At 45.6% G+C, this 14,687-nt stretch overlaps 1 protein-coding gene across 4 annotated transcripts in view; it reads right to left on the minus strand.

Moving 5' to 3' along the window:
* The window catches only part of COL18A1 (collagen type XVIII alpha 1 chain), a 155,658-nt gene that overhangs the window by 4,197 nt on the left and 136,774 nt on the right, over positions 1 to 14,687 (minus strand). For all 4 annotated transcript variants that reach the window (XM_081837096.1, XM_081837093.1, XM_081837095.1 and 1 more), the window contains 15 exons: positions 12,929 to 12,991; positions 11,854 to 11,928; positions 10,262 to 10,297; positions 9,710 to 9,763; positions 8,674 to 8,748; positions 7,648 to 7,722; positions 7,467 to 7,509; positions 6,716 to 6,778; positions 5,829 to 5,872; positions 3,969 to 4,091; positions 3,096 to 3,249; positions 2,902 to 2,978; positions 2,171 to 2,299; positions 1,528 to 1,563; positions 735 to 1,052 (listed from right to left, as the gene is read on the minus strand). In XM_081837096.1, coding sequence (XP_081693222.1) covers positions 735 to 1,052; positions 1,528 to 1,563; positions 2,171 to 2,299; positions 2,902 to 2,978; positions 3,096 to 3,249; positions 3,969 to 4,091; positions 5,829 to 5,872; positions 6,716 to 6,778; positions 7,467 to 7,509; positions 7,648 to 7,722; positions 8,674 to 8,748; positions 9,710 to 9,763; positions 10,262 to 10,297; positions 11,854 to 11,928; positions 12,929 to 12,991 — 1,365 coding nt within the window. The remainder of the gene's footprint in view (positions 1 to 734; positions 1,053 to 1,527; positions 1,564 to 2,170; positions 2,300 to 2,901; positions 2,979 to 3,095; positions 3,250 to 3,968; positions 4,092 to 5,828; positions 5,873 to 6,715; positions 6,779 to 7,466; positions 7,510 to 7,647; positions 7,723 to 8,673; positions 8,749 to 9,709; positions 9,764 to 10,261; positions 10,298 to 11,853; positions 11,929 to 12,928; positions 12,992 to 14,687) is intronic.

Below are 14,687 nucleotides of genomic sequence, written 5' to 3' on the forward strand. Positions count from 1 at the left end.
TGGGACTCCTGAGAATCATGAGAGGCCAGCCCTGTTATTTCTCTCACTGGAAATCATTCATTGTTGGGCGGACATTTCAGAAGTAGTTGCCTATTCAATGGCTATGTCCACAAAGCAGTCAAATAACTAAAATGCAGAGGATATAGAATGTAGTAACATCCTCACCCTTGTCAAAGCTATTATGACATGGCTCTGGGATGCATTCCATCAAATGAGAACTGGATATATTGTGTGGTTGTGGCCTAGCCAGCTTGTCACCCCTGTAGTCTCTTCTTCAAAGGCATCCTATACCAAGTTGTAAGCATAGGGTGGCCCCATGGAGCAGCCTCCCAGCCTGGGATGGAGTGAGTATGTTGTTGACTGGCTGCCTACATCTGAAGCAAAGGGATGCAGGATGCAGGCACCCTCTGAGGGGACTGGGCCCTTTGGGCCCTTCAAGCCATGAACTCCCACCATTCAGAGGTTTCGATGTTTGATTGGGATTCTTGAAAGGGCCTCTTGCTCATTCATCCCTACTGCTGGCAAAGAAGCCCATTCAGGCTCCTCATTGCTAGTGGTAGACCATCATGCTAAGCTAGGTGGACAACCTGTACAGAGGAACCCTTCACAATGGAAGTCAGCAGGCAGGGGACCCTTTGGTGCCAGCTGCTTTCATGACCCCACTCTCGGTGTCTTTATGTAGGGCCAGGCAAGACTGCAGCAGGGGACTCTGCCAACGTGTGCAGGGCACTCACAGCAGGCTGGAAGTCATGGTGGGTGTGGACAGCAGAAGGAGCAGTATCGGGCTGGCGGTTGAGGAAGAAGGCGTTCAGTGGCTCCTGCTGGTGCTGAGCTCCCTGGTGTGGCTGGTGGATGGCAGGTTGCTCAGGAAGGCGGTGCTGGTTGGCCACACTCTCATCCCCTCTCCAGGGCTTGGCAGTGGAGTAGGCGCTGTGTTCTCGGTGGGAATGCACAGGCAAATGCTGTTGGAAGGGGCGCTGGGATCCAGATGATGAAGCCGTTCCTCCATGGGAGTAGTGGACATTGGGAGGCCTATCATACACCTCATTGTCCTGCAGCAGAAATGAAGGGTAATGTTCCTAGAACCCTTTCTAAGTGTCCTCTTAAGGGGTCCGTCCCACAGAAGAGCACAGGTCAAATAAAGGCAACCTTCCCCCCCCCCCATTTCCTGCCACTCGCAGCACAGTCATCTGGCTGCATTACCAGCAGAGCCAAGCATGCACAGCACCAGTCTAAACAACAGCCAGCTACATCAGCTGCATCCCAGTACGGGTGATCCAAAATCCTTAGTAGCCCACTCTGGACCTGATCATTCAAGTCACACTCCCCCTGCATGACATGCCTCATTTGGATTTTCCCTGATCTATACCCAAGTGCACCATATAGGTCACCATGTATTGAAATCCAAGCACTAAAGAACATTGTAAAGATTGCTAATCCCTGGATCTCAAAACTCCTAGCAAGCTTGGAATGACCCACAATAGACCCAGTCCATGCTACAACACCAGGTAATAATGTTTCACTTACCAGCCCAGGGCCAGAGATGGATATTCTTTCCTCAAGCTGAAATTAAATCAGAATAAGTCATTATACCATTTATATAATGTGTTTTGCTTGCTTTGTAACACTTATAAGAACCCTAGGTTGGTATTATTATCTCCAAATTGCATGTCTGAAGTCTTGCCTAAGACCACCCAGTGAATTCATGGTTGAGGAAATATTTTATCTAGGGAATTCCCAGCTCACAGTTCACTCTATACCACTAGCACCCTATTACTATTATTCTTTAGGATGAATTTTGCTATTTTCAAATGCATATTTGGTTTTGGAGGGAAAGGGAACATTTGCCAGAATGAAATAAAGCTGTAGTTGTTGCAACCTGAAACTTATCCAGGAATTCATTTGGTAAGGAGGAAACAATGTCTATGGATCCCATATCGGATTGTTTCCAGTAAGCTTCTTCCAAATCAAGCCAGAGGAAGCTCATTCATCGCTACAAGGGAGCGTTTCTTCCTGGCATTGCATTCTCTCTGGTGTGTATAAATTAGCAGTTGGTTCTGCATTGCTCTGAGCATCTGCCAATACCCCACAGAGAAAGACCCCTCTCCAAGGTAGTAGTCCACCTACAGTCTTACCCCAAGACTGCTGTGTTCACACACATCATACTCACAAGGACTCTCCTGAAACCACTGCGGACACGGATGTAGAGCTCTTCCCTGTCCCGGATGAAAAGGAGCTGTCCTTCTGGCACCTCATGAGCTCTGCCCATCATGCTCTGATAGGTTGGCAAAATTCGCAGCTGCCGGAAAACAAATCATTTGAAAAAGGAACAACGAAAAGGGCACAGCCATTCATCGGTCTGAAGTACGAGGTGGTGGCTCACCATTAATACAATTTATATTTGGTGCACTTGTAAACTGCAGGCATATTGATGATAGCCCTTGCTTTAATCACACAGGGTTCTTCATCAAATAGAGAGTACCTGAGTTATAACAGGTCATAGTTACAGTCAGATTCACAAGCCAGATGCCAGAAGCCAATGACAAACTTCACGGTCATCACTCTTAGAGTGTTATCATGTCTATTACAACAAATATTTGTCGTAATTCCCAGAAATTGGAGTGGCGTGCCTTTCAATTAGCACCCTAGAGCTTTCCAAAACTAGCAACAGCTGTTCCTATTTGCAGGGCTAGCAGCAGCAGCAGCAGCTGCTGGTCCTATTGGACAACAAATGGTTGTCCGTGTTCATAGATGGAGCATCATCAATCACTCTGGCAGCAGCAATCTCTAGCCAATTTGTTAAATCCTTGCTTGAGCAAAACCCATCAGGGCCACCCACAGGAAGGTAACTTGCTCCACCCCCACGAAAGGAACACCACTGTGTAGGCCTCTTTTTCTTACCCCAGAAGACGATGTATCACTGGTGCCTGGAGTTCCCGGTGGTCCTGGTGGCCCCGGTGGCCCAGGAATACTGATTGCTGGAAATGAAACAAACCCAGAGCTAAACCAGCTATGTTCACACAAAGCTTGTTTTTAAGGCCTAAAGCAGGGCCATTTGCAATGAGTAGCTGGGAAAAGATCGGGTATCTACTCACATTGCCTATGGGGTCCTGGAAAGGAAGGGGGTCCTGGAGGGCCAGGTGGACCCGGGGGTCCTGGGGTCCCTGGGCGCCCCTCAAATCCTGCGCCAGGAGGCCCTTGGGGGCCAGGAGGGCCAGGGGCCCCTCTAATACTGTCCCCTTTGGGGCCCTGAAGAAGCAAGTAACATACATGTATATTAGAAACACTGAAGTTTTATTCAATGGCAGAAACATCCACCTGCCAGCACTGATCCGCCTAAGCAATTAATTACATTCATAACCAAATGCATAGTTCTAATCCTTCCTCCCCCTTTCTCCTTCCATTGCCCCACACAAACACATTCCTCTTCCAGCTTCCTAGGCCCCGCAGCACATGGAGCAAAGGAAATGTCAGAGTTTAGCTCCATGCCCCAAGGTAAATTATCCAAAGCTCTAACAACCAGTAACCCTTCCACTCCAGGTGCCCACCCCACAACTTGCCTCCTCTCTCACTTCCCTTGTTCTCCTGCCTGCTACTACAGTCTCTCCACTGCTTCTGCCACTCTGGGCAAAACAGCATTTGTAACGGTGGACAGCCTCATGGGATAAGAGAAGGCTATTCACAAAGCAACCCTCTCCTCCCCACCATCAGGATGACGTAAAACAAAATCTGCCACCTGTGGCAGCTACCCTACTCTGCCTAATGGCAGGGACTGCAATGCACTTGAGAACTTCTGCACTTTGGAGATTGGGTGCTTATCCTTCTCTGCCCAAATCTCCTACCAAAGGTGCCACTTGCACACTCCGTTTCCCCTGCCTTGGAAAGTATTATAGAATGCAGAAGACTATCCCGTGGTAGAAAGATGTTGGCCACCAACCCTCATAACAATGCAGTGTGGGGTATCTCACCGGAAGACCAGGATATCCTGGGGGGCCTGGGGGTCCAACAGCACTTGATCCAAACAATCCTCCTCCGCCTGGCTCACCCTTTTCACCTTTCAGCCCTGGGTCCCCTCTGTCCCCTCTTTCTCCCTATGGAAAGATATTAAATAAGCAAATAGACAGTGGCCAGACAAAATGCATTCTCCTATCTCACCTTCAAGATTAGCACTATTTCCTTCTAGACTTGTTCCTCTGGCTTGTCTACACTTCCCCTTGTGCTGTGCCTAGAAAACGAGTCCGAGCAGTTTTCTGCTTGACCCATGCTTTCTAGGCATGAGTCAGAGCGGTCTGTCATATTAGGGAATATCTAAGTAAAATTGGTTCATTGGGCACACCTCTCTCTCCCTTACATCTTCCACCCCGCACCAATACACCAGTTGAACTTCAGTTCAGCCACTGTAATGACAGGTGAACACAACTGCTAGCTGAAGCTTTGGCAGTAATCAGGGGCAACTAATGTGAATACAGTGGTGCCCCGCAAGACGAATGCCTCGCAAGACGGAAAACCCGCTAGACGGAAGGGTTTTCCGTTTTGGAGGCGCTTCGCAAAACAAATTTCCCTATGGGCTTGCTTCGCAAGACGAAAATGTCTTGCGAGTTCCTGCGGGGTTTTTTCCCTTCCCCCCCTTTTCCTAAGCCCTAAGCCGCTTATCAGCTGATCCGCTGATAAGCCACTTATCAGCTGATCCGCTAAAAGCCGCTAAACAGCTAATAGCGCTAATCCGCTAAGCTGTCAATGGTCTTGCTTCGCAAGACGAAAAAACCGCTATACGAAGAGCCTCACGGAACGGATTAATTTTGTCTTCCGAGGCACCACTGTACCATTAAAATTGACAAAGGGGAAGGGAGAGAGAGAAAAATACAATCATTCAAAATATCTTAAATAAAATGAAAAAAATGTTTAAAATATCCTTTAATAAAAAACCAGAAGCTTTCCTTTTGGGGATTACAGATTTGGACATTCCCAAAAAGGTAAGAGATCTTTACGTTATGGTCGCAGCAAGAGTTCTCATTGCGGCAAACTGGAAGAGTGATAAAGTTCCCTCAAGACTAGAATGGATTCAAAAATTGGCTGAATATGCAGAACTAGACAGCTTCTTAGAAAAAATAAAAAATAAACCAAAACAGGTATTTATCTCAAAATGGGAAGTCTTTAAAATTTATTTGAAAAATAACAACTGTTGCTTAAAGTCTGTAGCAAGTTTTGAATAATCTCAGTGGTAGTTTAAAAGTATGAAGCATAATTTAATATAGATTAAAGTCGGTTGAACTCTAAAAAAATGTTATGTTATGGCAGTGAACAAATGATGAGAAATTGAAGTAAGGAGTAGACGGGAAGTCAGGTCTATAGAAAAAGACCATTTTTATTAAAAGATTTTGAGATTATGATTTGATATATTCATTTCCTTTTTGGCTTTATGTTGATGGATATTTGTTTTTTCTTTCTGGTGTATGTTAAGGTGAATTTTTTTTAAAATATATACCTTAAATAAAATAACTGGTTTTAAGTTGTATTATGCTGGTTGTGATTTTGTATTGTACAGTGGTCTTCATATTTGTTTGCTGTCCTTCGATTTTTTATTTTAAAAAAACTCACTATGAAAGCCACTATGAAACTCACTATGAGTTACCCAAAAAGGCAGCTTATAAAGTTTAGAAGCAAATAGTAAAGCAAACAAAAAGTCTTTTTGCCTATCCCTGTGACCCTGGCCTCATTAAATACATATCAGCCCAAACCTGTTTGCCATCCTAGTGTGTCTTCCCTCAGCAAAACCCCTTAAGCTTCTTTTTAAATCTGTATATTCCTCCCAAATGGCAGACACTTACCCTGAAGGTGGAGCCAAATCTGCTGAGGTCATAAGGGAACTGGCCTTGTGACAAAGGGAGAAGAATGAGATGTTTGTAACGGCAAAGAAACCAACTCTGCTCGATGTGGGGCTTCTTTCCATTGTGATCTTTGGATCTTTCTCTTATGATGCACCTTCATGGCACAACCCAGCCATTTATGACTGTATGGAAAGGGCTTTTGTTTTTCACTGGGTGAAAAAATTGGAAGCAATACTCATGTAAAATGCATTATTTTAGCTTGTGCTAATAAGCCTTGTACTTGTACCGATAAGGCTTGCACTGATAAAGCCAGTGCATAACTCTTACAGATTTTTCTCCAGGAGGATACAGACAAGCTCAGCTAGGCTTTGGCTTCCTGCACAACGAAAAGGAACAGCCATAGTACATCTGTTGCCTGCTTTGCACATAGGTTTGATCTCTGGCTTCTATGCTTAAGGTAGTGAAGCTGCCACCGGTGCATGTAACTTGACTAGATGACACCAGGTTTATTCCAGCCCTGCAGGTCTTAGATTTTGTAGAGTACTCCGTGGTAAGCAGTGAAAAAACTAGCCTGTACAAAAGCTGTTGGATGCACCTAGCTGGAGACATAAAATAGGAACAATAAGCAAGAACTTGTGTGGTGCAGCCACCTCAGAACCACACACCTAAACCACAGCATGCTACAGGTCTAAGGCAGGAGCAGGGAGGTTAATTGGAGGTGTGCAATGCTTAGATACGAGTTGAGTGCCACACAGCTTAAGCACATGAGCCAAGTCAAAAGAGGCTTCCATGACTGCCACTAGCTCATGAATCCATGATACCTCTTGGTAAGTGTTGGTTAAAAGGTGGAAGTTAAATGCAAGTAGCAACACTGCAGGAAATCTTACCTGGGGGCCCAGGAGGACCCACATCACCTTTTTCTCCCTTCGGACCAGCAGAACCATGGTAGCCTGAAACAAAGTCATGGCATAAGGCTAGACAGTCCCCAAGAGCCAGTGAGAAGGCACTGCACATCCTTAGTCCAAAACTTCCAGAACCGCTAGAGGAACGTACTGATTTATACTATCATGCAAGGGTATTAATTGCACATTCGGTTCAGATTAAAATGATTCCAAATGCCTTTTAGAAGGAAACAATGTTATGGTTCTATACAGCAAGGGTAGCTAATCTTTCCAGGTGCAAGGGCCACATCACCTTGCAATGCTGTGGGCCACATGGCAGCTGCCCCACAGCTGACATGTGCCCAATCATCAGATGGGATGATCTGCAAACACCCCACCCAGCCAAGTATCATGATAAGGGTAAAAACAGCTGTGTTCCCACCAGTGCTCTACACCATTTTTTTTCTCTAGCGGCATTGCTACTGCCACCATATTGGTTCAGGGGGCTGGTGTGCAACCAGGAAAGGTTTGGTGGGCTGGATCAGGCTGGCAGGCCAGCAGGTCCCAATGCCTACTTGAGCAAAGACTGGCATTAATATGGGAAGTCTTTAAGGGTGACCCATAGAGCACCATGGAAAAGGAATTATGAATCCACCCTTTCCTGCTTCTATAGAGGGATTCACCCCAGGAATCTGATGGGGAAAGCTGATCTTTGTCATCCAACCCCATGCTTTAACCGCTTCTGCAACATCCTTACCAGGCAATCCTGGAGGCCCTGGTGGTCCCACTTCACCAAATGCCTGAAGTTGCAAAATAAATAAAATAAATCCCCCCATGAAATACATTATTACCCAATCATTGTATAACAAGACATTCAGTTTCTGGCATTTACACGTGTTTCCCCCCAGCAAGGAAAATGCACTTAGGCCATTACTCACATTGTTGTCATAAATGGGCACTATGCTGCCCGGAGGACCTGGGGGGCCAGGAGGGCCAGGGAGCCCTGGAGGACCCTAGAGAGAAGAAGAGAAAAACAGACATCCCATTAATTATGTGGGGAACTGACTGAAAACAGAACAGACTGAATAGAACAGGACACTAGCCAATATCCACTCAACAGTGACAATTCTGCAACCACCCTGTGTCTTTGTGGGTGGTGGGTGCTGCTCCTGGTTTTAAATGGAACACAAGATTGTGCGATGTGGCATTGCTTCTACTTGTGGGACTTGCGGTCAACTCAAAAAGTGGAAGACAGGAAGATGACACAGCCAGTGGAATGCATCCTGCACTCTGTTCCACCTCCTTATCATGCATGTCATCGGCATTTACAAAAACAAACAAGGTTTGTGTTTCTTTCCACCACCCACAGACAATACTTCCCCCAAATCCCAGACTCCAGGCTTCAAATATTTCATTATTCTGTCTGCAACAGCAGAGGAAATCAGAGTGTTCACACACAATATACTTGACAAAATTGTTCTTGCAGTGCATGGACCAGGATTAGCATTGCTTTACTAGAATCCACATGGTGGGTGGTTATGACACTCTAGGATTGGTGCACGAGAGCCCAGGGGTCTGGCAAAAGCACAGAATTAGGCCTATGATTTTGCTTGCCTCCCCAATGCTGTGCTGTGCTGCTGCCTGCTCCCTGGTTCTAAGTAGACCAGAAGCAAAATCACTCCAAGGCAAAGGGGATGCAGCACACATGAGAAATAGTGCTCTCACAAAAATGCTTGGCCACTGCTGCATTTGGATACTTGCAGCCACACTAGGACAAGAGCAAAGTCGTTTTCAGATGCCCCTTGGGGAGGCATGAGACCTTTTTCTTCTCTCATAACAGAGTCTGATGATGCTCATGCTCGGGGTTACAGTGGGATACAAAGGCCATCAAAGCTAGCAGCACTGCATGCCAGCCTTCAGCATAAACTGCACCATGCAGAGAGATGTGTCAGCTTTCCACTTACCCTTAAGCCCAGCCCTCCACTTGCGTCTGCTGGGTCACCTTTTTCTCCTTTCAACCCGTTCATACCAGGTCGGCCCTGCAAAGGACAAAAAGCCACTGCTGAGTCAGCTTAATGGACCCTTGTAATGACACAGCACTAATGAGGATCCAGAGTACAAAGAGCACTACAAACATCACCTTTTGTGCTCCCATCGGGTGAAGTGAAAGGGCAAAGAGAAGAATCTACTGAGATCTCACAATTTCTCTATGAGGAGCTCCTACATACTACTCCTGAAACTAAATGCCTCAAGAGTAGGTAAAACTATGTTGCGGTTCTGCCTCGAATAGATGATTTAACTGGGAAGGCCAGAGCTGTCGATACGAAGTTAGAATTAAAGGGAACAAACAGCAGGTGAAACCCTTGGTACTTTCATAGATCCCTGAAGGAAGCTCATGGCAGATTTTGCTGGTGTCACATGACAAACCTCTGTCCTTAAAAAGCACTGTCACACACCAGCAAGACATAGAGACAGTAACCAAGCCAGAGCCACTCTGTTGAACAAGATGGTGGAAAGAGGGGCTTGTAGGATCAGGAGAAGGGCAGGTTCATCCTGACTGGAGAAAGACAACCCTGAAGAAAGGAATGCAGGGACAAACCTTGTGTTGGTAGAAGCAGCATGGCAGGATCTCACAGCAAAACGTGAGACGGAGGATGGTCCTGTTGTATCTAAATGTACCCAGAGCCTCCATGCTTATGGCAGGAGGGAGTGCCAGCTGAGGGGACCTAGAAGCATAATTCCACTTCCAGATGCATTCAGAGCCACTGAATGTTTGTTATGGCACTTGCATCCTTTTACCTAGGATACCCTTTTGTTAATGGTTCAGTCTGGAGTGAATTAATGCCAGAGTCTGATTTCTGCAGCTTCCCTTGGAATTTCTATCTAGCAGAGAGGTAACAGTGACTATTCTAGAGGTGGATGAATTTACTCCTCTTCCCCCATTCCGTTTCTAATAAGGGAATGTACACTTGAAGACAATCTAAAAATCAAAATTCTTACAGGCCTTCCAGGAAAGCCGATTTCTCCTTTCTGTCCATGACGCCCAGGTGGCCCCTAGAAGAAGAACAGAGAGAAAAGGCAGGCTTAGAAAGATGGCAAGAGATTGTAAATGAGAGTTCCTGCAATATCTGTGATGTAATACCATCTGCTACAGGATTTATAATTCCAAATGGAAGCAGAAGACAAAGAAATCATCATTCCCTCCAATAGCAAACTCAGGGAAGTGAGTGCTGACAAAATATAGACACCAGAGGGGAAAGGGATACCCTGCTTACACGCCTTATGGCTTACAGAAACTTGGGGAAGGGCAGGCAGAAACCTGAACAGAAGGACTCCTACTAGGAGATGAAAACACACTGCAATATTTGGCTGCAGACTCGACTTTCCTAAGTAACCACACTGAAATAAATAGGAGCTACACAAAAGCTCTACTAGCAATACCACACACAACAATAACAACAACAGAGAGGATAATTTAATTCTATCATTCATGCTTAATGGATGTTTATGTAAATTCCTTGCATATAAGCAAAGATACCCTTTGTAACTTACTGCTGGTCCCACAGGTCCTCGCAGGCCTGGTTCACCCTGGCAATAAAAGCAGAGACAATTAGACCCTCCAGACAAGCTGCTTACACTCATCCTGATTTGCTTGCGCAAAGTTTACAGCGAGCTTAGATTATCTTCAGTCTTTATTAAGCATTCATTTCTATTTGTTTGCAGGGTGGATATACAACAACAAACATTCATCCTGCATTCACCCAGTTTTCTTGTGGGTTGCTTACATGCCTTTCCCTTAGCTAATTGTTCACTCCACATTTTTCAGTGCATTTCCCCATCACTTTCTAAACAGCAAATAAGCCAAATCATTTTTAAAAGTGGATTTCTTCCACTAGAGCAACAGAGCCCTTTAGTCCACTTGAAATGCGTATACCTAATGTTCTGGCATGCGCTTGAATCCCTCCCACAAAATAGTGAGAGTCTGGAGGTATCCCACACTACTATTTAGAACAGGGGTGATGAACCCCCTCTCTCCAGCCCCACTTTGCACCCCAAGTACTTTGCCTGACTGGGGTGTATCCTCGATATCTGCTTCTCTGCATGAAGACCACAGAGGGGTTTGTGAGTGTGTGTAGAAACTAGCATACTGGACAAAGTTGAAATGTACATTTGCCATTCTGTACACTTTTGCCTCCGGGCTCCATCTGCCACTGACCTTGGCAGGTTCCCTGAAGGGAATGTCCTGATTTAGAGCACCCTGGGCTAGAGGCAAGCCCATAGTCACTAAGGGTCAAACTAGACATTCATTAGAGATTTTGCATGCATCTGCATATATTTTTTTCTCTTATATAATACAGACATGTGAGGCGATAATCCTTTTCAAGGATTGCCTCTCCAGCACAATACGAATGACCCCACAAACAGGCCTTATGGCTAAAAGTCTTAGGGGGAGACATCTCCTTTGGAGGCTCCTCGGCTGTGATTATTCAGATCTTGCTGGGGAGGGAGGGGAGATAAGACTTGTTATGTGCTGCCTTCAACCCCTGCCTTTGCCTGTAATTAAATAATAATATTAATAAACTAGATAAGAGCAAATAAACACTTTATGGTCCTTAACAAAGAAAGGGAGACTCTTCTCTCTCTCACACACACACACACACTCTCTTACCAGGGTGGTAATTGGGGAAAGACAAAGCAACATTGGTACAAACATCTTATTGCTTGGGACTTCCCGAAACCTGGCAGCGCCCATCTCCCCTGCCCACTCGATGACCACACAAAGGCTGTGAGTGGTTCTTGCCAGAGAACCACCTCACCAACCATAGTCACTTTCATGGTCACATTGCAATGAATACTCTCTCCTCCCTTTTCCCAGAAAAGATCTGAATGGTACAGATCACGTGGGTAATCCCATGCGTGCGTTTGCTAACACAACTTTTGCAGAGGGTGCACATCCAAAAACTCAGTAGCACACTCTCCCAGATGCATGGGTGGCGGCTCTCAATCTTTCACTCTCTTTTAGAGGGGCTCTATACCAGTCTTTATGCCATGGAGGGGGAAATCCTTCAGCTTCTCGTTATACAGTAGCAAAACTGGGTAAGAGAGAGAGAGAAAAATTCAAATGAAAACATGCTTATTTCTACCTTTTCTCCTTTTGGATTAGTTGCTATGACTGTCCCATCAGGACCAATTATAACCCCTGGCTCTCCTTTTTCACCCTGTCCAAAAGACAAATGGCAAGAATGAAGACAAAATGCTTGTGAAAATATAAACTTTGCAAAACAGGCAAAACATTTCCTCTGGAACCAGGCCTCTGGCCTTTAACTATATGCAGCCTTTTAGAAATAGGTGGGATGTTTTAATGTATTTATGTGGGGGGGTTGTTTGGTTGTAAGTCACTTTGGGTTGTATTGGGCAAGATAAAGCAACTAACAAATGTAATAAATGCTCCGGAGGAAACATGACCCATGTTATAAGCTATCTGGTACAATGATCTTATTGAAGAAAGATTCCCCAACAGAGGATGATGCCTGGCAATAATGAGCATTTGTTCATGGAGATTCCTGGAAACATGAAATGCTATGTTTGCCATGCCCTTAATCAATCACTGTAAGGCTGAAGAAAATCAAAGAAATAGAAATTGGTGCTTTGGAAAGATATTTGGATTATGGAAAACGATTTGGAACTAAGGCTGCAGTCCTAACCATGTCTAATCCAAAGAGAGTCCTACTGAATTCAAAGGGGCTCACTCCCAGGTAAGCAGGGTTAGTTAGGGTTGCAGCCTAAGACCAGGAGCCAAATTGTAAGAATCCTCTTGATAGTGGAGAAATTTGCATTTTGGTGATCAAGTTGCAAACTGGAATGCTTTGCTCCAGAGGGTAGGACTCAAACCAATGGCTTCAAGTTTCAAGAAAGAAGATTCCAACTAAACATCAGGAAGTACGTTCTGACAGAGCTCTTCAAGAGTGGAATGGACTCCCTCAGAAGGTGGTGTGCTCTCCTTCCATGGAGGTTTTTAAGCAGAGGTTGGACGGCCACCTGTCCTCGGATTGTAGAGTTGGAAGGGAGAATGAAGGATGATTAGTCCAACCCCCCTGCAATGCAGGAATATTTTGCTCAACATGGGACTTGAACCCATGACCTTCATGGATGCTTTAGTTGAGATTCCTAGATGAGCCTTGGGGGTCCCCTCCATTGTCTTACCTTTGATTGTCTTACCTTTGGACCTGAAGAGCCCGGAACACCTGCAGATCCTGTGTCACCTTTTGGTCCCACTGGCCCCTGGAATCACAGAGAATTACACCTGATGACATTGACACATGGCCCATCTTTTCAGTGCTAGGAATCTGTGGAGCAATATTGTTTGCTTGTTTTGCTCCCCCCCCCCACAACTGCACACCCTTTACCTAGGGATATTAAAGCATGCTGTGAGCCAACAGGCCCCCTCCTTTGCTTTGATCTGCTTGCCTTGGCCTAAGGGTGAGCCTCTGGTCTACGAATAACACCAAGCAAGCCATCAAAATAGTAGTCTTCATGTTTTGGGGGGAAGCTGACTGTGGAAATCCTGCTTTAAAACAAGTCAGGCCAATCTGCACATTCATTATTATTATTATTTTTAAAAAATACCTATTAAGAGTTCTCAAAGGAGTTTGGTTATTGGTGCTAGTCCATCTGTACTTTCTCCCCTTTGTAGATTTGCAGATGGTTTGTCTTATTCTCCTGGTGCAAGCTAGCACAGCCTGCAAATGGGAGGAAAAACTAATTGGGAAAAGTGGGGTTTAAGGCTGGAAAAAATGCCAGAGAAAATCCATTTAGTGATCTACCTAGTTAGAAAAGCTATGTGCACTTTAGCTCTCAAAATGCGGGAGCAGCAGGTGATACCGCAGGACTGGTGCCTGCTGCTCCCTGCCTGGGATGCTGAGGAAATGGAAAGAAGCAAAAGGAGGAGCGCCTTGCAACCACCTCCCCACCCCTACACACAGACACACACATCCTTCCTGTTTTGTTCTCTCTCGTTCCATTCCTTGTCCAATATACACAACCGCTGACAAAATAAAAACAAGCAAAACGTAACAAAAGCTCGATTGCTGCCAAGCCTCAAAGCTGCCCTCCTTTGCATCTGGTTGCTCTAGGGCAGCTCTCAGCCAGAGCAGCCCCCAGGGGGGAGAGCTGCTCACTGAGGCTTGGAGCAAGGTCACCCAACCCCTTGCCAGGGCCAGTTCACACACATTCATTCTGACTTCAATTGGCTCTGTTCAGAACATATTAGTACAGCTGCGAAGTCTGTAGTAGTAGTAATAGGCTGCTGTGGGGTTTTTTTGAGGGGGCGGGGAGGTGGATCATACAATCTACAGGCAAAGAAAATCAAGCTCAAGTCACAGTGCCAAGACTTTAAAAGGGGGGTTGTGAATAGACACTTGCCTGATCAGCTGTGCCAAAATTGTCTCCAGGTGACCAATCTAGGAAGCTTTATAAAACTTTTTTTTACATGTATGCAGATAGATGTCAGTAAATGGACTAGTAAATTGGTTTGTTTGTTGGAGTGCTAGCAACTGCTGTGGAGTTACAGAGCTGACCTAGGGCTCAATGCCCACTTCCTGTTAGGCTGCACTTTCCATGTACAGGTCAGGGATTTCTAGGTCTCTGTCAGAGTGTTCCCCTCCCCTTCCTGCCGCTTACCCCAGGGAAACCTGTGTTTTACTGCTGAATCGGAGCAAGCAGCAATCAGGTTTTCAGCAGACTGTCATTTCTCCAATTCAGCAGCAAATAAATGGCTTTCCTGGGGAAATCTGCAGAAGGTGGAGGGGAAAATGCTCCAACCTGGACCAGGAAAACCCAGAGCTGTACCTAGAAAGCGCAGCACAAAAGGAAGTGTGCATTGAGCGCTTATACATGTGCTGCAATTTTTCTCTTGCAACAGAGGATGCCACTGTATACTAAGAAAAAACTTTGGCATGCCCTCCCCGCTCCAGCCACT

Source organism: Podarcis erhardii, assembly GCF_964252035.2.
Source record: "Podarcis erhardii genome assembly, chromosome: 1".
NCBI lineage: Eukaryota > Metazoa > Chordata > Lepidosauria > Squamata > Lacertidae > Podarcis > Podarcis erhardii.